This window comes from Eleginops maclovinus, chromosome 1 (assembly GCF_036324505.1).
Source record: "Eleginops maclovinus isolate JMC-PN-2008 ecotype Puerto Natales chromosome 1, JC_Emac_rtc_rv5, whole genome shotgun sequence".
In the NCBI taxonomy this organism is placed as follows: domain Eukaryota; kingdom Metazoa; phylum Chordata; class Actinopteri; order Perciformes; family Eleginopidae; genus Eleginops; species Eleginops maclovinus.
The window spans coordinates 23,020,430-23,044,768 of record NC_086349.1 but is presented as its reverse complement, the minus strand read 5'-3'; the positions used below and the strand labels follow the sequence as shown (position 1 = coordinate 23,044,768).

At 38.4% G+C, this 24,339-nt stretch overlaps 4 protein-coding genes across 6 annotated transcripts in view; 3 read left to right on the top strand and 1 right to left on the bottom strand.

The window, feature by feature from the left end:
* Positions 1–1,844: 1,844 nt before the first annotated feature.
* LOC134864987 (uncharacterized) lies at positions 1,845–10,127 on the top strand. Its single transcript, XM_063884366.1, has 10 exons — positions 1,845–1,973; positions 2,666–2,920; positions 3,189–3,252; positions 5,002–5,181; positions 6,383–6,736; positions 6,901–7,068; positions 7,144–7,236; positions 8,078–8,115; positions 8,206–8,352; positions 8,847–10,127. Exons 4-10 carry the CDS (start codon positions 5,142–5,144, stop codon positions 9,006–9,008), a joined length of 1,002 nt encoding a protein of 333 aa, XP_063740436.1. The 5' UTR covers positions 1,845–1,973; positions 2,666–2,920; positions 3,189–3,252; positions 5,002–5,141; the 3' UTR covers positions 9,009–10,127.
* A 131-nt stretch (positions 10,128–10,258) lies between these two features.
* LOC134865013 (uncharacterized) lies at positions 10,259–15,904 on the top strand. Its single transcript, XM_063884399.1, has 11 exons — positions 10,259–10,497; positions 10,760–10,807; positions 11,505–11,542; positions 11,634–11,799; positions 12,435–13,471; positions 14,190–14,542; positions 14,709–14,876; positions 14,948–15,046; positions 15,121–15,158; positions 15,241–15,349; positions 15,666–15,904. The coding sequence occupies exons 6-11, from the start codon at positions 14,272–14,274 to the stop codon at positions 15,668–15,670; spliced, it is 690 nt and encodes a 229-aa protein (XP_063740469.1). The 5' UTR covers positions 10,259–10,497; positions 10,760–10,807; positions 11,505–11,542; positions 11,634–11,799; positions 12,435–13,471; positions 14,190–14,271; the 3' UTR covers positions 15,671–15,904.
* Positions 15,707–20,367, top strand: LOC134864994 (CMRF35-like molecule 8). 3 transcript variants are annotated; one of them, XM_063884373.1, is made up of 8 exons: positions 15,707–15,750; positions 16,335–16,413; positions 17,132–17,485; positions 17,826–17,990; positions 18,061–18,159; positions 18,233–18,270; positions 18,353–18,491; positions 18,789–20,367. In XM_063884373.1, exons 2-7 carry the CDS (start codon positions 16,374–16,376, stop codon positions 18,485–18,487), a joined length of 831 nt encoding a protein of 276 aa, XP_063740443.1. In that variant the 5' UTR covers positions 15,707–15,750; positions 16,335–16,373; the 3' UTR covers positions 18,488–18,491; positions 18,789–20,367. The 3 variants fall into 3 exon arrangements, with proteins under 3 accessions (XP_063740443.1, XP_063740458.1, XP_063740450.1); XM_063884380.1 differs by having other exon boundaries at positions 15,733–15,750; positions 18,353–18,461; XM_063884388.1 differs by lacking the exons at positions 18,233–18,270; positions 18,789–20,367 and having other exon boundaries at positions 15,712–15,750; positions 18,353–18,461.
* The window catches only part of cables2b (Cdk5 and Abl enzyme substrate 2b), a 41,162-nt gene continuing 37,144 nt past the window's right edge, over positions 20,322–24,339 (bottom strand). Inside the window, exon 10 of the mRNA XM_063884355.1 lies at positions 20,322–23,675. Within this exon, the coding sequence (XP_063740425.1) occupies positions 23,535–23,675 (141 nt within the window). The 3' untranslated portion in view covers positions 20,322–23,534. The remainder of the gene's footprint in view (positions 23,676–24,339) is intronic.

Below are 24,339 nucleotides of genomic sequence, written 5' to 3'. Positions count from 1 at the left end.
TCACTGTATCACTCTTTGTTGGACTTAAACAGTACACATCTTTTATTCAAATATCTTAAATCTGAAGTGAAAACATACATTTCCACAAACAAGTCTTAATTATGAACACGTCAAATAATTGGATAAGAGAGTCGATCATCGTCATTACGGTCTACCATAATTCAATCTCAAACCCACTGCCGAACAAAGAAAAGCCCATTTTACTGCCAAAGGAAAAGCCTGTTCCCAGAATCTTTGCCTCTACACCATTAGCACCAACACTCACACCAGTGTCTGCTGACAGACCGACTGTAGCTTTCACCGGACCAGCGAAGGCTGTAGCACTGGCCACTTCTGCTCTGGCGAAGGCTTTGGCACTGAGATTACCTGCAGATGCTCCCGCTCCAGCACTGGCATTGGGCCCTTTGGCCTCAGCCTCAAAAACGCTCCACTCAGCTCGTGCATGACCCACTCCTGCAGATACGGAAACTCCGGCCTTGGGGATACGTTTACCAGGTTTATCCTCAAGTCCAACTGCATATACGTCTGTACCTGCATAGGCACCTTTAGCAAAAGCCTCGCCAGGCCGGTCAAAGGTGTCTATCATCTTCAATATTCCAGATGCACCAGAAGTGATTTCGGCACCACCTTTCACCACTGCAAGAGCAAAGAGACATGCATTACATCTTTATTTTCTATAGACGAAACTCATATTCAAATATAAGTTCAGATGCTCTTTATGCTCTTAGTGTTACAACATTTGTAATAAAACATTAACTTGTAAATCCTGAATTTCATTGTAATTAACAAGTTAATCTTCTGAACTCTGCAGTCACATGAAAATAAGTGCTTTCATTTCTAAATCTCCAGATTAATAGACTGAATTAATGTCACGTCTACAATGAGATGCAAAGTTCTTTGTTTGACCAAAGTTAGACATCAACAAACTGTTAATCCTAAATATATTATATTTCTTCGATGGAAGAATGCACTTAAAGACGATGTTTGCCTACCTGGCATCCTGACGGTAAATGTTTCTCTCTGAAAAGGAAAGAGGAAATGTTGGCAGCAGATTAGAGGTAAAAATGGAAATACAAATATATTAGATATTAGATTAGGGGAAACAATGTATTATTCAGTTCTGAATTAAACGCAAACAGCAAAAATATAAATCACAAATTGGTTTAAATTGTGGGAAACAAATCCTACCACAAACATGGATACATTTAGTTAGCATAATACACTTTACACAGTAGATGACTTACCTGGAGGAGTCTGCTTGATGTGAAGGAGCTCTGTGTAAATGAGAGAGCAAGAAGTGAACTGAAATAATGCAACCAATGTCTTTATAAAGACCTCAAAATGAAAGTGAAAGGAAATTTAGAGGGTGGGGTCATAATTACTCCACTATCCTAAGCACAGATATCAGATATATTGAAAAAGATAAGTAAATAAAAACAGAAATCAAACAGTGATTATATGACTCCTGAAAACGTAATGTAGGGTTTATCTTTAGGAATATAGCCCAATTGACCTTCTTGTATTTAGTTTTTGCCTATAATAAAAAGAGTAAATGATCTCCTCCTGTATCAGAAAGCAAAAGTGGAAAAAACTGATGTTTAATGGGAAATGTTTAGCTTAACAGAGACACACAAAATGTTACGTAAAACAAATCCAAATATTGATAAAGTTAATATAGGGATGAATGTATAGGGAAGGGTTAGGGTTAACGTTGCATGATGTTGACTATACACTAAATATGAACACATTCGCTTCCTTTTGGAAAGTACTTTTCATTCAAGGGGCCCTATTGTGTTGTGTGGGATTTCCCTTTCCTGTAGTGTGTTATTTAAGCAGTGTTGCAGTGTTCTTTTGGCTTGACTGCGCTCCTGTCTTCTGTATTTCTTCTTTTCTCGGAGTCTGCAGCTCTCGATCTCACAAAAGTGGACTCTGTTTCTGCAACCATCTTAACCAATCGTAAATAGGCGTACTGGGTGAGTTTCTAATCTACCCGCACAATCGTTTTTTTTTCTGGTGTCTGAATGTCTCTCAATGTTAAAAAACGAAACATCACTTAATTTCCAGTTGAAATGTGTTGTAACTGCGATACTGAGAATTATAACGGGTATAATATGACCCAAATGTAATTAGTAATGCATTACATCACTGCGTTACGAAACCTTTCACTTTTGTAACACTGTATTTAGGTTTTTGTGCATGCAAAGGTTCACTTTCTTCTACTTGTTTTTACAAAGACATTATAGCTTTATTGTTTGTATATTATACAACAATATCGTTTGTGCAAAACTGTTAAAGTTGGACTGGACAAGACTCCAGATAAATGTTACTGTTTCTTTCTCTGTCAGGGCTTGGTGTGTATTATACCAACAGTTTGCTAACAACTTCTCCTTCAGGGTGATGACACTGTCAGTGTTGTTTACAGCCTGTTTCTGCTGCATCAAGCGGCCAAAATAAGTTATGCACGTTTAAGTGGAGTTTTTGCCATAGAAATCGTGTTTTTACACTGTAGCATCATACACTGCCTGGCAAAAAAAAAGGTCACACTTTCTAATATTCGTTGGGCCGCCTTTAGCTTTGATTACGGCACGCAGTCGCTGTGGCATCGTTTCCACAAGCTTCTGCAACGTCACAACATTTATTTCTGTCTTGCATTCATTTTTTTAAGATCTTGTCTTGATGACGGGAGATTCGGACCACTGTGCAAAGTCTTCTCCAGCACATCCCAAAGATTCTCCATCGGGTTCAGGTCTGGACTCTGTGGGGGCCAATCCATGTGTGAAAATGATGTCTCACGCTCCCTGAACCACTCTTTCACAATCTGAGCCCGATGGATCCTGGCATCGTCATCTTGGAACATGCCCGTGCCATCAGGGAAGAAAGAATCCATGGATGGAATAACCTGGTCCTTCAGTATATTCAGGTAGTCAGCTGACCTCATTCTTTGGGCACACTGCTGAACCTAGACCAGACCAACTGCAGCACCCCCAGATCATAGCACTGCCCCCACAGGCTTGTGACCTTTTTTTTGGACGGATGTTGCATGTGTTGTTGTTCCCATCTCCGAACACTCTGCTGGAAACAAACAATGTGCCATCAAGTACAGTTAATAAAGAATGCAAGCTGTAGAATGAAAAGATTCCATTATTTAGATTTTTATCCAGTCTCTTTTCTGTCTCTCTCTCCTCTAGGTCTCCTCTGGGTTTTGGTTGTATGTGTACCTGTGATGGTTTTGGGAGGACATTCAGTTTGATGGTGAGTAACAGTTTTTGAATAATAACCCATTCAAGACAGAGAGAAATGCTTGAGGCTTAACACTGAGAGCACCAAGACTGAGGGGATTTCTATTTTCTCTTCTTCTCTGTTTGCTCTCACTGTTTGCTTGCTGCTTTTGAACTGTGAAAAATAAAGGAAGCAAAAAACAGTCAAAGTGCGACTGCAAAATCCTGTTAACTCACTTCAGATTAATCATTACCAGAAACCCCTTTCACAATTACACAGTGTTTTTGACATGTTTATTAAAACATGTGTGGATTATAGCACATATTTACTGTAGAATAAAAGCTGCACAAATCCTTATTCCTACTCATTTGCTCCCTGTAAAGCCAAAACTATCACTCACTATCACACTATCATTTCAGCTCTTTTTTTTTGCTGCAACTGTACTGTTCTGGTTCACAGTTACAACCTAACTGGTGGACAAAGTGGAGCATTCGCCGCAAATAAATAATCATTTTTGTCTGGGTTGTTTGAGATCAAAAAGGAGCTTAAAGGACATTCATTATCAGACACTTATCAGGTGTGTGCTAATGCAGGGCTGGTTCTTCCTACAGGCCATCAAGGCGACCGCCTAGGGCGCCAAATTGGTGGGGGAACGCCCCCTAGTGGCGCCCTTAAGCACACATCTTTGTTCTAACAACATTGATTAACGATTTTTTTTTTTTTTTAAAGCATGGGATATAAAACCCTCATTGAATTAAATGAACATGCTCCAACCCATATTTCGAATGAAAATGTAATATTATATTATATAAAATATACGTGCATGTGGGGGGGGGGGGGGGGGGGGGGGCGCAAAATCTCAATATCGCCTAGGGCAGCCAATGGGCTAGAACCGGCCCTGTGCTAATGGATGCTATCATAGCGCTCTGTCTGCTGGAGTGTAGATATTTATAGACTAAGAAACTGATAATACTTTAGATTTTCACAAACTAAATGTATAATTTCCTGCTCAGAATCTTCAGAGTACCTTCACTAAAACAGCAGCTTTGGTCAGAAGTAGTGGTCATTTTCACAGAGAAAATAGTGTCTACAGAAACCTCTCGAACCACACCAGCACACTCCACTTCTCTGTTTGTACTGTCAGATGTTAACCATAACGTAATAACATAGCTTCCTCTTATGTACAGTATTAGCATTTGACATGTTGACAGCTTCTGCTTTCACATCCTGCACTTACATTTTAAAGAAGGCCATTACTGTGTTTCTGGTATGTCTTACATTTTCTACATGTCCAAGCCTCGAGTAATAAGGACCAAATCTACTTTACCCTCACTCAGATAAAACCAAATATTATTATGTCTACAATCAGTTTGAGGTTTCCAGTGAATGCACACAAAAGCATGTCTGTCGATCATATTTCTGCATGATATCTTCATTGACTTTTTACTGAACTGAAACCAGTGATGAGATGGAAAGTAAATTTACTTCAAAAGACAGAAATGAAAGAATGTTGCTTCAGAGATTATTCTGTACCATTTCTCACTGAATATCTTCTCTAGACTGAAATACATTTGAGCTATTCTATGCTGTGATGCTTAATGTTACATTATTATCTGTTTATATTGAGGGAAAATATTTAAGCTGACTCACTTTCCCTTGTTTTGTGAAAAAACAACAACAATTACTTTAGAGGTTTGATTGCACTGTAAAGAAATGTATGCCACTTGATGTTACAAAAAAACACAGTTCTAATCTAAATCTTCGATGAACATGCGAGTAAAGGAAACTTAAAGAAGAAGGGAGGAGAGTTCAGGGTGGGTTGTGTTTTGGGAGGACGGACTTCATCATTTAGAGAAGTGAACAGTTCCTGCTTTGTCAGTGAATACGGAAGACAGCAGCTTTAAATCATCAGAGCCTCATACATGGACGTCCGCCGTTCTTTGATCTGCTTCTTCTTCCTCAGTGAGTATGATCAATTACTGCTTCTGTTATTGTGTCTCTTGTTACCAAGTTATTTCTCTCTCTTGTCTTAACCTTCCTTTCTTACCTATTTTAATTAACAGTCAGTCAGTTAAACTTTACAGCTCCTCTGCTTCCTCACATCTGGTATCAGTTGAACATGTCATTGGTTTCTGTGGTAAAACAACATGATGAAAGGAGCTCGAGTCACTCAGTGGAGAAACAAGTGCTTGTACTAGAGATTGAAAAAAGGAAATACTTGGTAACATACAGTACATACTTTAGAACCCTATTCAGATCTTCACAAAGCACAAAAGCATTATCGTCAAAATGTACCTTTTTATTTTTAAAGTTGTCTTCTTGTTATGCTGATAAAGTGGAGCTCATTAAAAAATGTCACCAAGGGATTGATTAAGCTTTATCCTAATTTATTTAAAATAGTAATCAAGTATTTGTATTTGTAATTTGAGTCTGAAAAGTAACTTAAATGATCAAATAGAGTAAAAAGTTAAGAAAATTAAAATCATTTACCGGTACCTTAATATTGCACTTAGGAACGCAACTTGAGTTTTTTAGTAGCTTTCCACCGCTGGAATCAGCTCTCTATAAATGACACTATATCTGACAGTAACAATTCTTTCTGTTTCATTTATTTTCTTCCCATAAATATTAGCAGTTTTTATTTTTATTTTATTGGTTACAGATAAATTAACCCATTGATTCAAGCACCAAGTCCAGTTTACTCTGTTGTGGTTTATTAATAATGACCTGTCAGATTTTCTATCTTCTATATCTCTTTCTATTTGCACTCTTTACACTATCGATCAAAGCTTTTTCCCTCAGGATAATGAAGTTTATCTTATATATTCATATTTCTGTTAATGTTAGACTGGTTGAGCTGGGCGGCTCCCAGTGTGACTCTGTGGCTCTATGACTGATTTATGTAACTGTCGAATCAGTGTATTACAGGAATCAGTCAGTCAATCAATCAATCAATCAATCAAACAAACAATCAATCAGTCAGTCAGTCAGTCAGTCAGTCAGTCAGTCAGTCAGTCAGTCAGTCAGTCAGTCAATCAAAGTTTATGTTTAATAGCTCAATGTCACACATTTTAGATCTCTCTCAGGGGACTTTACAGTTTGTACAAAAATATAGAGACTGTTCAGGAATACAGAAACTATTGATCGCTCATCATCCCAACAGCGCTGCGGGATGGAAACAGTGGTCTCATCAACGCAGAAAACCTCAACCGTACAGGAACTGAAGGAGGAGACATCACAGTTGGATGCTCCTTTTCTTTCTCTGGATATAGGAGGCTCTTCTGTAAGGGAAGATGTGAAGAAGGAAACATTCTGGTTGAAACGACCGATGACACAGCTCAGAGAGGCAGATACAGCATCAGATATGAGGAAGGATTTTATCCAGCATATTCTACAATTCTGTATGTGAGCATCACAAAGCTGACCAAGTCTGATGAAGGAGGGTACCGATGTGGTCTGGACAGATCTCTACCTGCCTCTGACTCACACAAGGACTTTAGGATCACAGTTAAAGAAGGTGAGTATTTAGAGCTGCACATTTAAAAAAAAAAATCATTTTACAAAAACAATATTTAATCTGCTAAATATCCAATAACCTTTGAAAACATTCAATCTGATTTAAATACTGTTGCACCATCTCAGCTCTTTTTTCAATGTATATTTTGTGTTTCCTTTCTAAAGCTCCAACCTCTTCAAAACCAGAAGTGACTCCCCGACCGTTTTCAACATCAGCACCATCAACTTCCACCCTGACCACGACTCAGAGTCTGAGCTCCACACCTTCATCAGCCTCCCCTGAACGCACCACGCCGCCTCACCAGGGAACGACAGCTCCAGCTGCTGGTCACGGTACTTTCAGTTTGTTGTTTGTGTTTATGGACCAGGAAGTATCAGAGTAAAACAAAGATGTCCTTCTGCTCTCAGGTGTGGTGCTGTACGTCGGTGGGATTCTGCTCGTCATGTTCATCATACTATCGGTTACGTTGCTGATATTCTGCAGGAAGAGGGCCAGGAAAGGTGAGGCTGCAGGAAACGGCAACTGGATGTAACAAATTGACCTTTTGCAACTCAATTTGAAAACACTGCTCTAAAAGTCACTAATGGTGTTCGATTATTTCCCTCGTAACTTAACTCACTGTTAACATTTAGATTAGAAAAGGTCATAGTTTATTTCAAGTCAAACTTTAATAAACATTCTAGCACTTCGCTTCTGTGATCAGTATGTATTTAAATCCTAATTTAAGAAGCCTTTTTTGACAAACTGTTTACTTAAAACCTCTCACTGATTCCGATTGTTTGTCCGTAAAGCTTTTTAGTTTTCTTTATTTATTCTAAATGTTTCCACTTGACTGTTTACTTAAATAAATACTTTACTGTTTTCTCAAAATGTGTCTTTTTTACCAGGCTGAGTTTATCCCTGTGTCTGGATCCTCTCTATTCACGGCACTTCAGTTCCACATTCACTTTTTTTATACAAAAGACATGTCTTTGATGCTCCTGAACACATCACCAGTCATGTAACCAGGGGCCATTGGGTGTTTACAGAACAGATATTAGACTGTGGAATTGAAGTGACATGATGGGAAAAAAAGGGAATTCAGAAACTTTGGTTAACCCTACATTTTGGGAAAAACATAAACAGTCAATTTGAATAATTTAGAACAAATCCAAAGAAGAGTCTTCTGCAAAAGCTATGGTGATCAGTGAGTGGGTGATAAACACACACAGAGGTAGATTCACAGCTCACATGTTTTGCGTCTGGTTGCTTTTTAACCCCAAAAGGAGTTCAGGTCTGCCCAAAATCTTACATTTTTTCTTATAAAGTTGTGTTTTAAGCTCATAAACTGCATTTTTTCAGAACCCCCCTTGGGAATTGATAATGGGACTGATACAGAGGTGAGTTTGAGTACATCTGGAACCTTTCAGATGCATTCACGTTTTTGAAACCAGCTAATATTAATGCAAACATGTTCTCACTTCCTGCAGGCCAATCAACAGTATGAGGAGATCAGAGAGGAGGGTCGAAGGAGCAGATCTCCTCCTGTAGAACTGTCAACCGTTTACTCCTACGCCAATTACAAACCAAATGGAGAGGAATCCACAGACGAGTACAGCTTAGTCACTGCAGCCAAAGTAAGTCAAAAGTGTGAGAGGGTTTGAGGTTTGAAGCTACACACACACACACACACACACACACACACACACACACACACACACACACACACACACACACACACACACACACACACACACACACACACACACACACACACAATGTATTTTATTGTACAGCAGAGGACAAATTTAAAAGGAGACGCTTTTGGTTTTAAACTTAATCTACTGACATCTGTGGATATTATATTCATCAAGAGATAAACAGTAAACCAAAAACAGAAAGAGCAACTGGGCCAATTTGTGGTCTTATCTCAAGACACAATCTTCTGTTGATCATAACAGGAAGTCTTCGGACTGAATGTGAAGGAGTGAGGGGGGAGGACAAAGTGCGGTACAAAAATACAGTTCGATAAAGCAAAAATACATGTGGAGATAAACCCAAATACATGAAGCAGTACACATCCTGAAATGATGCTCATGTGGCGAATACATTTTTCTCTGTGTTCTTGCAGACTGAAGATGACGAGGGTAATCTCGAGTACTCGGAGGTGGATTTTTCCAACAATGCCGCCTCGCTCCACAGCGCCCTCAGTGGTCACACAGATAACGTCCTCTACGCTGTTCATCGGGCAGCAGACGCTTCACCCCCGCTGTACTCCACTGTTTCTATGTAGCTTCAAACCCGTTCATGTGAATTTTGGGGATGACGGACAGATGAAAACAAATCATTTAAATTATTAATTTAAAATGTAATCTGGTTTAATAATTTAAAGGTGCCATAGAAAGCATCTATCAGGTATTTTAAATGGTTCTCTGATGTCTACAAAGAAGGTATATACATTTGGTTGATCCAAAAAATGTCCAGATGTGGTTTTACAGGCTCATTTACAGCCCTATGATTTGGTCCTAGAATGAAACAAGCTGAATGGCCTTATTTGGGGGCTCATTTAAATAATGATGACGAGCTCTGCTCTGATTGGCTGGTTTACAAGGAGCAGTCCATGGCTGCCTCAGAGCACACAGAAGTAAATGAAGTTCGCAAAACTGTGAGAGATGAACCATCGAGGCTATTGGCATCCAACCTTACATGTTTGAGCCTTTATCGGAGGAGGAAACCGAGGATTTGAAGAACAGCCAGTTGGTCGGAGATTGGAGAGCAACGGTACGGAGTGGTAAGTGTTAGCATTAGTGTTTCCAGCAGCTGGTGTATGCAAATGTTGGGGCTGGACTACCGTGTGTGACGTAACACACATGGATTGTTGTAGTTCGCCCGTTTTACCGCTGTGATTTGCAAATTCATGATTTGCACGTGAAGGAGGAAACAATGGTGTTTGAGGTTCACGGTATTTCAGTTCAATGTACCGAACTCTCCTTATTCAACTATGCCAAGGTAAACACAGTTTTCCATTCTATGGCACCTTAAAAAGAACCAACGTTTTTTAGAGTTTAGTTTTTAGATTATGTTTGAAAATATACTGCCAACCTGCGGTGAACAAAGTGAATCTATTTATTATTAAAAATGTTAAAAGTATCAGATATTTTTATGGGTTTTCCTGCATCTGAAGAAATGTGTATATTTTTGTTACTGCAGTTAAATGTTGTATTTATTCTGTGTTTTTTTTAACTATATTTAATGTGTTTAGTTGATAGCTCCGAACATTTGGAGAGCTGTCAGATTTCAAATTCCTGGTAAATTTGTATTTCTAATCATTTGGTATGCTTCATATTATATTTTGCTGCTGTAACGGAAAACATGTTCCAGTTTGGGATGAATAAAGTATCTCTGATTCTGATTTTGAAATAGTATTTACAAATAAATGTATAAATGTATATTTTGTTGAAGCTTAGAAAACCTGTAGTTTAAATCAAATGAAATAGAAACGTTGGACTCAGTAATGGCGGACATTTTTTATTCCGACAGTCCTACAAATAATTGTAGAGAAATATGAAAATGTTACTGCATTAAGTTACAACCCTGTCCAGTTTTAATGTGAAACCATACATAAACTTGAACATAATGGCATGAAAAGTAGAGTTCAGAGAGTTTGGAGGAGGACTCGCATCATTTAGAGAAGTAAAGCAGTTCCTGAAGACAGAAGAGAGGCATCCATCACAGCCTCAAACATGAACGCCGTCACACTTTGAGCTGCTTCCTCCTCCTCAGTGAGTATTTCTATCAGTCTTTCTTTTGTTTTACTGTTATTCTCCTTTATTTTCTTTCTTTCTTTACAGTCGGTAAAGTTTGCACTGCATTGTCTCATATTTGTTTCATTTCCTCAATTTGCATCTAAATATAACTTTAGAAAATGAGCAAAGAATGTTAAATAGACCGCATACTGATCACTGCTCCTGCTGTTTGTTCCGAAAATGTCTCGTAGTTTATTTCTGTTGCTCTAAATCAGGGGTGTCCATACTTTTTTCACAGAGGGCCACAATCAGAAAAAACGTACGAAGGGCTGGCGACTTACTAGAGGTGAGGTATATTGCTTCATAAGTGAGCTAAATCAATCAAATGTAGGTAAATTATTCTTGATACTTGAAAATCCTTTAAGAAAACCAATGGCCTACAACATAGCTGTCCATAGAGTTTCATTTATTTTGTGAGCAGCTTAACCCCTAAAACAGAATCTTCAGATTGGTTATAATAAGAGGAACTAGGAAGGGTATTTTTTAGGCTTGTTACGAGCTACTTAGATTTGTTCGAAAAAATGTTTTCAACTTTTGCATAATTCATTTGAAATATGGGCTTATTAACACACACAATACTACTGTGAAATGTGTTTTGACATATATATTTAAGAAGAACAATATAAGAAAACACAAGTTTCAGGTTGGGGCCATATTCCATTACACTTTGGAATTTGCTGAGGGCCGATATAAAATGCCCCGCGGGCCGCATTTGGCCCCCTTGGCTCTTTAACTTCATTTTTCTCAAACTGTTGTGTTTATTAGACCGAGTTTATCCCCAGACTGTGTCGATGTTTACCTCTCTATTCATGGCACTTCAGCTCCACAGTCTTTCTTTTTTAAATAGTTACATCTATCTGTCTTTGTTGCTCCTGAACACATCATGAGTCATGTTACCAGTTGACAATAGGGGTTGTATTCACATGTCTGAGAAGTAAAAAAAAGTTCAGCTGACTTAATTCCCTTACCTGCATTGTCTACAGAACCAGCTGTGGAACCTGAGTATGGTATTGAACCAGAGGTAAGATGGAATTCACCTGGGACGATTCAGCTATATTACATTTTTGTGAAACCAGCTCATTATAAAACCAATCTGTTCTCACTTCCTGCAGGCTAACCACATTTTTGAGGATGTCAGAGAGGAGGACAGAGGGAGCAAATCTCCGCCTGTAGAAATATCTACCATCTACTCATATGCCAAATATATCAAACCAAACCGAGTCGAAACCACAGAGCAGTAGCTACAGCTTAGTCACTGCAGTCACTCCTCAGAAAAAAGTAAGTAAACAGTGTGGGAGGGTTTTAGGTTTTATGCTACACACACAAACACATTTTAGAGGTTATAATTGATAGGTGATGGTTTAGATTTCTGTACCTCACACACAAATACAGCAGATGAAAAAAGTGGATTGACATTTTGTTTGTATTCAAGCTTTGTGACATGGCCTTAGACAAATGGTCATTGTTTAAAGAGGAAGTACTTTTGCACTGGAAAGAAAGAGAAGATTGGGGACATTTGCTTAAAGATGTGTTTTTAAACAATCTTTACCCCAGTTAATGCTTCATATTTAAAAGGAAAAGCAGGTTTTACAAAAACACAAAACAAACATGGAAAGATGTATGTCTGCTTTTTTCATCAAGACAGAAGAGTAACATGAAACAGAAACAGGAACCAGGCCGGTTTGTGATCGAGCCACGAGCTTCCGTTGATTCGAACAGGAAGTCCTCGGACTGCACGTGTAGGTGTGAGGGGATGTAAAGGAATAAAGATATTCAGTTTCATGAAACAAAATAGATTTGTAGGAAAGAACTGACTCTATGAATCATTACACATCCTGAAAGATGCTCACTAAACATGTGGGTGAACTCTAAAACAAGCTCAAGTGATAAAGTTTTTCTTGGTTTTCTTGCAGACTAAAGATGACTTGAGTAATCTCAACTTCTCTGAGGTGGATTTTTCCAACAGTGCCGCTGCCTCGCTCCACAGCGCTCCCCTGTGGTGACGCGGATAACGTCCTCTACTCGATTCCTCGGGGTGGAAGCGAGCTCCGACGTTAGCCACGCTTCACCTGTCACCTCACATCAGATGTAACTCAATCATGTTCTCATCAATTCAGATAATCAAAGTTAATTTCACAACTGTTGTGTTTATTTATTTTGTTGAAATGAACTGTAAACTATTTCATTGATAGCTGGCGCTAGTTGCTAATTGGTGATTGGTGATGGAAACAGTGGTCTCATCAACGCAGAACCACTCGACCGTACAGGAACTGAAGGAGGAGACATCACAGTAAGATGCTCCTTTTCTTTCTCTGGAAGAACGAGGCTCTTCTGTAAGGGAAAATGTGAAGAAGGAAACATTCTGGTTGAAACGACCAATGACACAGCTCAGAGAGGCAGATACAGCATCAGATATGAGGAAGGATTTTATCCAGCATCTAATACAATTCTGTATGTGAGCATCACAAATGACTAAGTCTGATGCTGGATGGTACCAATGTGGTCTGGACAGATCTCTACCTGCCTTTGACCGTTACGAGTGTGGCTTTGTAACATGTACAGGATAGATATATTGAGAGAGGGGATGACATGCAGCAAAATAAACAAATTCAGAAGAATTGGGAAGTGTTCAAAGATGCTTTTGAAAGCAAGTGTCATATGTTTTTATTTCAAACCAGAAATATTTGAAGCTGGTAAACTACTTTAAAGTGAGGTTTACATGAGTTTACAACAAAGAGTAGTTTTAATGTAAAATCATACATAAGCTTGAAAGTGATGACAGGAAAAGTATAGAGTTCAGTGTGTGGGATGTGTTTGGAGGAGGGGACTCCCTCATCAGTGAAGAAGTAAAGCTCTTCCTGGTTTGTGTAGACAGAAGAGAGGCAGCGTTAAACCATCACATCCTCAAACATGAACGCCTGCCACACTTTGATCTGCTTCCTCTTCCTCAGTGAGTATTTCTATCAGTCTCTCGATTGTTTTTTATTGTCTTGTTTCTTTACAGTCAGTCATGTAAAGATTGTGTTGTTGTTTGCATCACCTCATATCAGTCCAACATGTTGATGGTTTCTGTGGTTTTTCATGTTGGTATGAGTCTCCTTTAAAATGTAGTTAATCACAAGTATTATCAAGTATCAACTATTCTTATTCTTCACTGGTTCTGCGGTTATATCGTTGCTTTTATTTAGTTTGTTCTGTTAAACAGTACAGCATTCTTTCCGTTGCTTCAGCCTAACTTTAATTGAGTTAAATCTACAAGTTTTTACAAACATATAACTTGCAGTTTATGTTCCTCATTAGCTTCCTTTCAGTAACTTGCACTTTGCTAACACACTTAGATTATTCGATTAAAAGCAGCTTCAGAGGAAAACCTGCAGCAGTAAACTTCTGTTAGCTGCTTCGTTCACCAACTGAGAGCTGTTGATATTTAGAAATGCATTTCTAACAACAGCAAAGTATCATGATGTAAAAATATAGATAAAATATATAAATCAAATGTTAAATATAATTATCTTTTAACCTGAATATAATATTTCATTATCAGTATCTTATTTGCTATTATGCCGGGATTTTACAAAACTATGTAAATATTATATATATAAAACATTATATCAAAAATATTCAAAATGCAAAAGATATTAACTATTGATCGCTCATCATCCCAACAGCGCTGCGGGATGGAAACAGTGGTCTCATCAACGCAGAAAACCTCGACCGTACAGGAACTGAAGGAGGAGACCTCACAGTTGGATGCTCCTTTCTTTCTCTGGATATAGGAGGCTCTTCTGTAAGGGAAAATGTGAAGAAGGAAACATTCTGGTTGAAACGACCGATGACACAGTTCAGAGAGGCAGATACAGCATCAGATATGAGGAAGGATTTTATCCAGCATATTCTACAATTCTGTATGTGAGCATCACAAAGCTGACCAAGTCTGATGAAGGAGGGTACCGATGTGGTCTGGACAGATCTCTACCTGCCTCCGACTCACACAAGGACTTTAGGATCACAGTTAAAGAAGGTGAGTATTTAGAGCTGCACATTTAAAAAAAAAAAAATCATTTTACAAAAACAATATTTAATCTGCTAAATATCCAATAACCTTTGAAAACATTCAATCTGATTTAAATACTGTTGCACCATCTCAGCTCTTTTTTCAATGTATATTTTGTGTTTCCTTTCTAAAGCTCCAACCTCTTCAAAACCAGAAGTGACTCCCCGACCGTTTTCAACATCAGCACCATCAACTTCCACCCTGACCACGACTCAGAGTCTGAGCTCCACACCTTCATCAGCCTCCCCTGAACGCACCACGCCGCCTCACCAGGGAACGACAGCTCCAGCTGCTGGTCACGGTACTTTCAGTTTGTTGTTTGTGTTTATGGACCAGGAAGTATCAAACACAAACTTGTTCTTCTGCTCTCAGGTGTGGTTCTGTTTGTGCGTCTGTTTCTGGTCGTCGTGATCATCGTAATATCAGCGTCTGTGCTGATATTCTGCAAGAGGAGGGCCAGGAAACCCAGAGGTGAGTCTACAGTAAACACACACATAACAAAGAGAATCATTTGGACCTAATCTTCTGAATGTGATGTCTTTTAGAAACTGCTGAGGAAGCTGAGTATGTTAATGTCACAGAGGTGAGTTTGAGTACATCTGGGACATCTCAGCATTTGTTTTGTATGTCTGGTATTAATAGAAACCTGTTGTCACCTCCTGCAGGCTAACAGAGTGTGTGAGGAGGTCAGAGAGGAGGACAGAGGGAGCGGATCTTCTCCTGTAGAAATGTCTGTTCTCTCCCCTTCCCACAGCAGCCAGTTCACAGAAGAAAGTAAGCAAACACTGAGATATGACTGAAGCTGTGAGTTCAGCAAACAGTATCTTTAGACTTCAAATGCTAAAATAACTGGTGACATCTTTAATGTACAGTACGGACATTTCCTTGCAGAATAGATTAAAAGCGTCTTCTTTTTTTGTGAGACATATTTTCAGTGTATGTTTCTAAGTGAACTGCTGCCTTGAGAAACAGGAACAGGCCAGTGTTGGATTATTTCTAAAGCCACAAGTGCCAGTTCACATGACGCACCTTCCACCAACGGAGCGTAAACTAAAACAGTGATAAAGACAGTTTTTTTCCTCTCTTGCAGACTGAACAAGACTCAAGTAATCTCACCTGCTCTGAGGAGGAGTTTTCCAACATTACAGCTTCCTCGCCCCACAGGGCCCTCTGTGGTGTGTGTTTCAAAACTATATCTGATGTGTTCAGGTGATAGCTCTAACCATGATAAACACGATGGCCTGATAAATAAAAAAAACTGGTCTGTAGTGATTCACACACAAATGTGTTTATATTTAAACGTTATTTTTTTAAGAGTGTGGCTTTGTAACATGTACAGGACAGATATATTGAGAGAGGGGATGACATGCAGCAGACATTTATTCATTGTTCATACTTTACCTTATCTCTAGCATGACTTATGTAGAGAAAAAGATGCATAACTTTGAAACTGTTTATGTTACAGGAATGACGTATAAAAAAATACAAAATAAACAAATTCAGAAGAATTGGGAAGTGTTCAAAGATGCTTTTGAAAGCAAGTGTCATATGTTTTTATTTCAAACCAGAAATATTTGAAGCTGGTAAACTACTTTAAAGTGAGGTTTACATGAGTTTACAACAAAGAGTAGTTTTAATGTAAAATCATACATAAGCTTGAAAGTAATGACATGAAAAGTAGAGTTCAGTGTGTGGGATGTGTTTGGAGGAGGGGACTCCCTCATCAGTGAAGAAGTAAAGCTCTTCCTGGTTTGTGTAGACAGAAGAGAGGCAGCGTTAAACCATCACATCCTCAAACATGAACGCCTGCCACACTTTGATCTGCTTCCTCTTCCTCAGTGAGTATTTCTATCAGTCTCTCGATTGTTTTTTATTGTCTTGTTTCTTTACAGTCAGTCATATAAAGATTGTGTTGTTGTTTGCATCACCTCATATCAGTCCAACATGTTGATGGTTTCTGTGGTTTTTCATGTTGGTATGAGTCTCCTTTAAAATGTAGTTAATCACAAGTATTATCAAGTATCAACTATTCTTATTCTTCACTGGTTCTGCGGTTATATCGTTGCTTTTATTTAGTTTGTTCTGTTAAACAGTACAGCATTCTTTCCGTTGCTTCAGCCTAACTTTAATTGAGTTGAATCTACAAGTTTTTACAAACATATAACTTGCAATTTATGTTCCTCATTAGCTTCCTTTCAGTAACTTGCACTTTGCTAACACACTTAGATTATTCGATTAAAAGCAGCTTCAGAGGAAAACCTGCAGCAGTAAACTTCTGTTAGCTGCTTCGTTCACCAACTGAGAGCTGTTGATATTTAGAAATGCATTTCTAACAACAGCAAAGTATCATGATATAAAAATATAGATAAAATATATAAATCAAATGTTAAATATAATTATCTTTTAACCTGAATATAATATTTCATTATCAGTATCTTATTTGCTATTATGCCGGGATTTTACAAAACTATGTAAATATTATATATATAAAACATTAAATCAAAAATATTCAAAATGCAAAAGATATTAACTATTGATCGCTCATCATCCCAACAGCGCTGCAGGATGGAAACGGTGGTCTCATCAACGCAGAAAACCTCGACCGTACAGGAACTGAAGGAGGAGACATCACAGTCAGATGCTCCTTTTCTTTCTCTGGATATAGGAGGCTCTTCTGTAAGGGAAGATGTGAAGAAGGAAACATTCTGGTTGAAACGACCGATGACACAGCTCAGAGAGGCAGATACAGCATCAGATATGAGGAAGGATTTTATCCAGCATATTCTACAATTCTGTATGTGAGCATCACAAAGCTGACTAAGTCTGATGCTGGATGGTACCAATGTGGTCTGGACAGATCTCTACATACCTCCAACACATACAAGGACTTTAGGATCACAGTTAAAGAAGGTGAGTTTCTTCTGGGCGTTTTAAGTGAACTGTTCAGTCACAGCTGCTGCTGTTTCAAACCCAATATGTTTTGCAGTTATATTAAGAGCTTCACATTTTAAATTGCTCATTTAAAATGAACAATAGTTAATCTGCTATATATCTGATAACCATTACAAACTGTACAGCTCATTTAAATATTGCTGTACTAAACACATAAATTAGATTCTGCATTTAGCTGTATGAGTAGAAATGCTCTGATGTATTTGCAGATACCTTTTATTTTTAATGACATGTTAATACAGCTCTTTGTCCAATCAGTATCTGATTTCTGTTTCACTGTGTTTCTTTTTGTTCACAGCTCCAACATCTTCAAAACCAGAAGTGACTCTCCGACCTTTTCCAACATCAGTCCGATCAGCCTCCTCCCTGACCTCAACTCAGAGTCTGAGCTCCGTACCTTCATCAGCCTCCCCTGAACGCACCATGCAGCCTCAAACAGTACCGACAGCTTCAGATGGTCCAGGTACTTCTAGTTTATGTTTGTATCTTTGGACCAGGAAGTATCAAACACAAACTTGTTCTTCTGCTCTCAGGTGTGGTTCTGTTTGTGCGTCTGTTTCTGGTCGTCGTGATCATCGTAATATCAGCGTCTGTGCTGATATTCTGCAAGAGGAGGGCCAGGAAACCCAGAGGTGAGTCTACAGTAAACACACACATAACAAAGAGAATCATTTGGACCTAATCTTCTGAAGTGATGTCTTTTAGAAACTGCTGAGGAAGCTGAGTATGTTAATGTCACAGAGGTGAGTTTGAGTACATCTGGGACATCTCAGCATTTGTTTTGTATGTCTGGTATTAATAGAAACCTGTTGTCACCTCCTGCAGGCTAACAGAGTGTGTGAGGAGGTCAGAGAGGAGGTCAGAGGGAGCAGATCTCCTCCTGCAGAAATGTCTGTTCTCTCCCCTTCCCACAGCAGCCAGTTCACAGAAGACAGTAAGCAAACACTGAGATATGACTGAAGCTGTGAGTTCAGCAAACAGTATCTTTAAATTCTAAAATACCTAGAGTAGTCAAACTTAATTTTACATCAGTGATTGTTTGTCAGTATAACCTGATGCCTTCTTAAGAAACAGGAACCACTGCATTGTGAGATTATTAAGAAGGAAGTTCAGATGTATGAACAGAGAGAAAGAACTTCCATATTTAAAAAAAAGAGACAAATATTTCAAAAGAAGCGATTTCCGTGCTGAAATAATTCTCATGTGAAAAAATATAAGAGTAAACTCACAAAGGTCTAAACTTTTCTTTGTTATCTTGCAGACTGAAGGCAAACTCACCTACTTTGAGGAGGATTTTTCCATCAGTGCAGCGGCCGTCGCTCCACAGATAAGGTCCTCTACTTCGTCCTTTGGGTAGAAGCGCGTTTGGACGTCTTTTCCTCTGAACTCCACTGTTGCTATACATACGTTTAAGCTTCAACTCAGTTCATTTGTAGGGTTTGTATTAGTAAACAAAAGCTATTTGGTTTTTAATTTGCAAGTCACATAGTCTAAATTATAATAATACATTTTATTGATCAAACACTTTTACAGTCGCTCGAAGAAGTAAACCATAAATCAGCTCACAACAAAAAGCTGAATGAATTAAAACCAACACAGATATGTACATATTTCAGTGAAGTTGAACCTGATATGAATTCAAATGTAAACTTCTTTCAATACATATTTTATCGAGCTTTTATCTAGAGAGAAAAAATAAATTAGAAGCTAGTCTGTCGCAACATTATACACTGCCCGACCCAAAAAAAAGTCACAAGCCTGTGGGGGCAGTGCTATGATCTGGGGTTGCTGCAGTTGGTCTGCTCTAGTTTCAGCAGTGTGCCCAAAGAATGAAGTCAGCTGACTACCTGAATATACTGAAGGACCAGGTTATTCCATCAATGGATTCTTTCTTCCCTGATGGCACGGGCATGTTCCAAGATGACAATGCCAGGATCCATCGGGCTCAGATTGTGAAAGAGTGGTTCAGGGAGCATGAGACCTCATTTTCACACATTGATCGGCCCCCACAGAGTCCAGACCTGAACCTGATGGAGAATCTTTGGGATGTGCTGGAGAAGACTTTGCACAGTGGTCCGAATCTCCCGTCATCAATACAAGATCTTGGCGTAAAATGTATGCAAGACATAAGTAAATGTTGTGACGTTGCAGAAGCTCGTGGAAACGATGCCACAGCGACTGTGTGCCGTAATCAAAGCTAAAGGCGGTCCAACGAATATTAGAGTGTGTGACCTTTTTTTTTGCCAGGCAGTGTATTAATGTTATGGGTTGTGTGTAAAATGTGATAGTATAGAATACCATTACAAGGTGTCAGAGTATAATATGTAAAATATATATATTATATTACGGATTTCAGTTTTTTATTCAGATTTTCTTTTGTCAATATTTCTCTTTTATATTATTTGGCTTTTCCTTTGGCAACAAAATCCTCCACAAAAGTCCTTAAATGTTCAATAGTACTGCCACATCCTGGTTTTGTCATAAAAATTGTCAAAACATTGCATCATATAGTATTTCATGAAAAAAATACGATTGTTGAGCATAGGCGTTCATATTTGATACTGTAGGATTCTGATTTTATGCCACAAAAATGTTCATTTAAAAAGAGTTTAGTATGTTGTAAAGATGTCATTTCATGTGGTTTGGGAAACTGTATTAAACATAAGGAAATGTGTGATTTGTTCCCTAGTTTTAAAGGCCTACATGTGTGTGGGGACGCTGTGTGTGTCTATAAAGACGCAGACACACAAGTGAGGGAAAAGGACTGGGGTAAAAGAATGAATTAGAACAGACGCAGTTCTTTACATATTTATTGAAAATAAACTGGACATGAATTGGCAGTTTAAACAGTATATGGTCTTCATCTTTTACAAAATGTTAGAATAAATATTTTCCTCCACTCGTCTCCTCCAGGTCAGTGTTGTCATGTTGTGTAACACTATAAACAGCTGGGACAATATAGCCGGTACAAGACACAGCAAACACAAATATATTAACTATCGTCTTCTGTAATCTTTGTTGTTTTCATTTATTTCACAACACAAGACATCAACAGCTAAACCCAAAACAGCATAAATAATATTCCCTTTTATTGTCCGTTAAAAAAACAATAAAAAAATGTAAAAAAAACGAACAACCAATAATTAGAAATGGAAGACAAACATTAATATCTCCCTTTTACAAACTCACAGTGCTCAAAGTAAAAGATAAAAACAATGACTCGATAACAAACACAACATGTGAGGTTTAAATAAAGAGCTTGAATGATTGACGTGGCACGTTACAGGTAAACACAAAGGAGGATGAGGAGGAGGATGAAGGTCAGCTGACAGTACAAAAGCTGCATAGACTCAAAATTACAAATCTCTAATGTAGAGAAGACGACTCTGGGAGATTCTGTGCCAATTCTACTCTCAAGCAGAGCTTTATATTTATCCATAGTGCTTCTTTTAAAATGCCTTTCGTATTGCATCACATTTATTAAAAGGAAGCTCTGTGCTTATTGCCAAAATGTGCTTTTCCTTTCAAAGACAAAACAGTTTATATCTGCGACTCTGCTCTCAATTTAAATCGGAAAGCATGGGTTCTTCTTCACTTCAAAGCAGGAGAGAAAACTGAAAGTAAAACCTGTCTTTAAAATTGATTTAGCAAATACGCTACAAAACTTGTGCATTTTATACTTAACCCCATTAAGCTCTCCTGCTCCAACACTGCTGTGCAGATGAACCCAGACTCCAAAACACAACACACGCTTTAACACACGAGTGGAAGATGTGAGAGAAGGATATTTTTAATTCATCTTAGCTTCAGTGACTCGGTCAGTCTTTAAATAAACAACATACTTCACACATTTATTGTAGAAAAATATTATTATTAGCCAGTTACTTATAAGTCATAAAATAAAGACTCAGGATTGTGAAGCAACGAGGCAAAGTGCAAAAACAACAGAAGCCCTACAGAGTGTTTGTACTGTCGCCTCTCCTCAAAAATTGTTTTAGAAGAAAATATACACTCTGTGGATCTTTATCTCTGCAATACGGAGAAATCACAGGCACACTCATCCTGTTAGAGGTCTCTGTTAGGTTGAATGTGTGTCCCTTTATGATACAGTAAAAAAAAGATTGAATAATGTTCGAGTGAAAAGTATTTTTATGTAAAGAATGGTCTTTTTGGTTGGTGTTGCTTCACAGTGCAGACAGTCTATAGTGAGTTCCCTCTGATGAACCAGAGTATTCCCTCTCCGTCCACCTGAAGAAGCAGTTTCTGTTTCAGTGTCAATCAGTCAATTAAGGCTAATATCATGTATTAGATCTGCTGCTGCGTGACATCAGCCGAGATGCGTTCAAGAAAATAGACAATACATAAGTGATAATATTTCCACCTATTTAGGACGTGAGGTTGCATCTGAAGAAGACTTTAGCACAGACTTGAAATGCATACCATCATTAACATGCACTCTTGCAATAGGACACAGTGTTTATGCGATCTCAAAGTAGAAAACAAGAACAGATTTACTGTTTTCCAGGATGCCTCATACAGACCGGTGCCCTGAGGCAAGGCACTTCTCAATGTGTCTTAAAGTAAAGCGGTTGACGTGAATCTTTCCTAAAATAAAGTATAAGAGCTCGGCAACATATCAATATTATACTGATCAGAGACTAAAAATCATCTTTAATTTCTGAGTGTGTGTTCCTGATTTTAAAGGCTGCATTACAGTATAGTGATGTCTTCCTCTAGACTGTTCTAGCTACTTATTTTACCCATTTAGTCATTGTTTTCACAACAGTGATGATTATTTATCAAGATGTTCCTTATGTAACAGGTTTTTGAAGCACCTACCATACTGTCGTAATATCAATATCGACGTGTTTGCTCAGGATTATTGTGACTTGATTGATGATTTAATTTCCTCTGTAGTATGATCAGGGCAGTGAATGAGGGACCGATAGAGAGGGTAGAGTCATGGTGCTAAATCAGGAGCATGTTCAGAGAGAGAGTCATTGATGACAGTCCACACGACATCCTACTCCAGCAAGAAGACGAGATATGAAAGGAAGGATCGGAAACTGGTGTCACCTGGCCTGAATTGATCTGCTTTTACCGATTGTAAAAAATACGAGGATGTCGGCAATATTTTCGCTACCGTTGCTGAAATAACTCAGCAGTATATATATATATATATTTTCTTATGCAGTGAAACGATTGTCAAGTGCTTAATCATGTGTGTTAAATGACTGACAGCACATTTAACTGGAAAAAGGAAATCATATCAAGACATTCTTCATTAACACAGTCTCACTAGCTTCGGGCCACAGCGCTTCAGAGGAAGTCAAATCCAAACTTCACACATCTAAATTAGAGGGCAAAATGCAAGAAGTTTTGAGGAAATTGTGTTACGAAACATTTGAGATATTTAATTCTGGAAAATCTTTGGCAGCAAATTGATCGGGTGTGAGGTTGAAAATGTCCTTAAGTCTTAAGTCTTAGAGCAAATTTCCTCACTGACTAAAAATTCTGAATCATTTAAAAGCTGCATATAACTTCAGAGATTTAACAAAGGATGACTCAAAGCTGCCAAACACAGCTTTGCAAATGCTGTACAATAAATCAGATTTAACTAAAACTAACTAAATGTGTCAGACAAGTTTGAACCAGCAACCCTTAGAGAGCAACGTCTCCATTACTAAAACTCTGAAGCTAGAAGGACAAACCTTAGGTAAAACAAATCAAATAAAAATCATAACGGAGCCGTGAATTTGTGATGAATTTGACCTTCAATGACCCCGTCTTCTGAACCGTGGAGCACAAAGTGTCGTCACTCTAGTCTTTTAGGGAGGAGAGAAAGCGTCGTTACTCTCTGTGTTACCGTGCTGTCGTCCTCCCATTACAGTGTAGAGGAGCTTTGGTGTCGGCATTGTGAGCAGGGGGGCGGGGTTGAACCCAATTGTCTTAGTTCCTCTGAGCCAGGCCTGATGAAGACCCGTCCACCACAGTCAGTGTGTCTGTGCTACGCCTGCTGCACCAGCTTCCTGTAATGCGGCATGACTTTGCTCTCGGGGAGGTAGAGCGCCATCTCCAGGGCGACCAGGATGGTGAACTCGAACGATATGAGCTCCCGCCTGCTGATCCTGAAACGCTCCTCCAGCTTCTACAGGGACACACACACACACCGGAGCAGGAGACACACACACACACACACACACATTTATTCGTTGGTAGGGACAGTGTAACTTGATTAAAATGTGCAAAGTTAGCAAAACTGCAAAATTAGAGGAGAAAATCCATAAGAAAGGTTACAAAGATAGAAACCTAACGAGTAACACTACACAATACATAAGTAAACATATGAAATTAAGGCCTTTTTTTTTATGTGACTTTGGCAATTAATATTTTCTGTTTTAATTTCCTCTTTTCTTTTGAATTTACCTTTAAAATTAAGGGTTTTTCTTCACGTTATCTTAGTTGTTATTTACCTGTGCTATATGCACAAAAATGAGCTTATATTCCGAACAAAGATGATCCGTTTGATGAAATAAGCCGATGAATAAAAAGTGGCTGTGTAGCTCATTTAACTGTGCTTTTAAAAGCAGCAGAGAACTGTTTAAGCTTTTGTATAGTTTAAACTACAGTAAGTGATATTATAAAGAACTATACCGAATATAAGTGTATTTTAATTTGGCTGCACAGTAGCTAAACATATTTTTGCACAAATTAGAAAAGTAATTTTAATGCATGGTGTCATACATATACAAATGTCAATTGAATGGTAATTTGCATGACTAATAAATACATAAAACAACTGTTTACATAAT

Coding starts and splice junctions, on each gene's coding strand:
- LOC134864987 (XM_063884366.1), top strand. CDS start 5,142: ATGGACGTCCGCCGTTCTTTGATCTGCTTCTTCTTCCTCA. Junction 5,182..6,382: donor GATCTGCTTCTTCTTCCTCA/GTGAGTATGATC, acceptor TCATCCCAACAG/CGCTGCGGGATGGAAACAGT. Junction 7,069..7,143: donor AGCTCCAGCTGCTGGTCACG/GTACTTTCAGTT, acceptor TTCTGCTCTCAG/GTGTGGTGCTGTACGTCGGT.
- LOC134865013 (XM_063884399.1), top strand. CDS start 14,272: ATGCTCCTTTCTTTCTCTGGATATAGGAGGCTCTTCTGTAAGGGAAAA. Junction 14,877..14,947: donor AGCTCCAGCTGCTGGTCACG/GTACTTTCAGTT, acceptor TTCTGCTCTCAG/GTGTGGTTCTGTTTGTGCGT. Junction 15,159..15,240: donor AGTATGTTAATGTCACAGAG/GTGAGTTTGAGT, acceptor CACCTCCTGCAG/GCTAACAGAGTGTGTGAGGA.
- LOC134864994 (XM_063884373.1), top strand. CDS start 16,374: ATGAACGCCTGCCACACTTTGATCTGCTTCCTCTTCCTCA. Junction 16,414..17,131: donor GATCTGCTTCCTCTTCCTCA/GTGAGTATTTCT, acceptor TCATCCCAACAG/CGCTGCAGGATGGAAACGGT. Junction 18,160..18,232: donor GAGGGCCAGGAAACCCAGAG/GTGAGTCTACAG, acceptor GATGTCTTTTAG/AAACTGCTGAGGAAGCTGAG.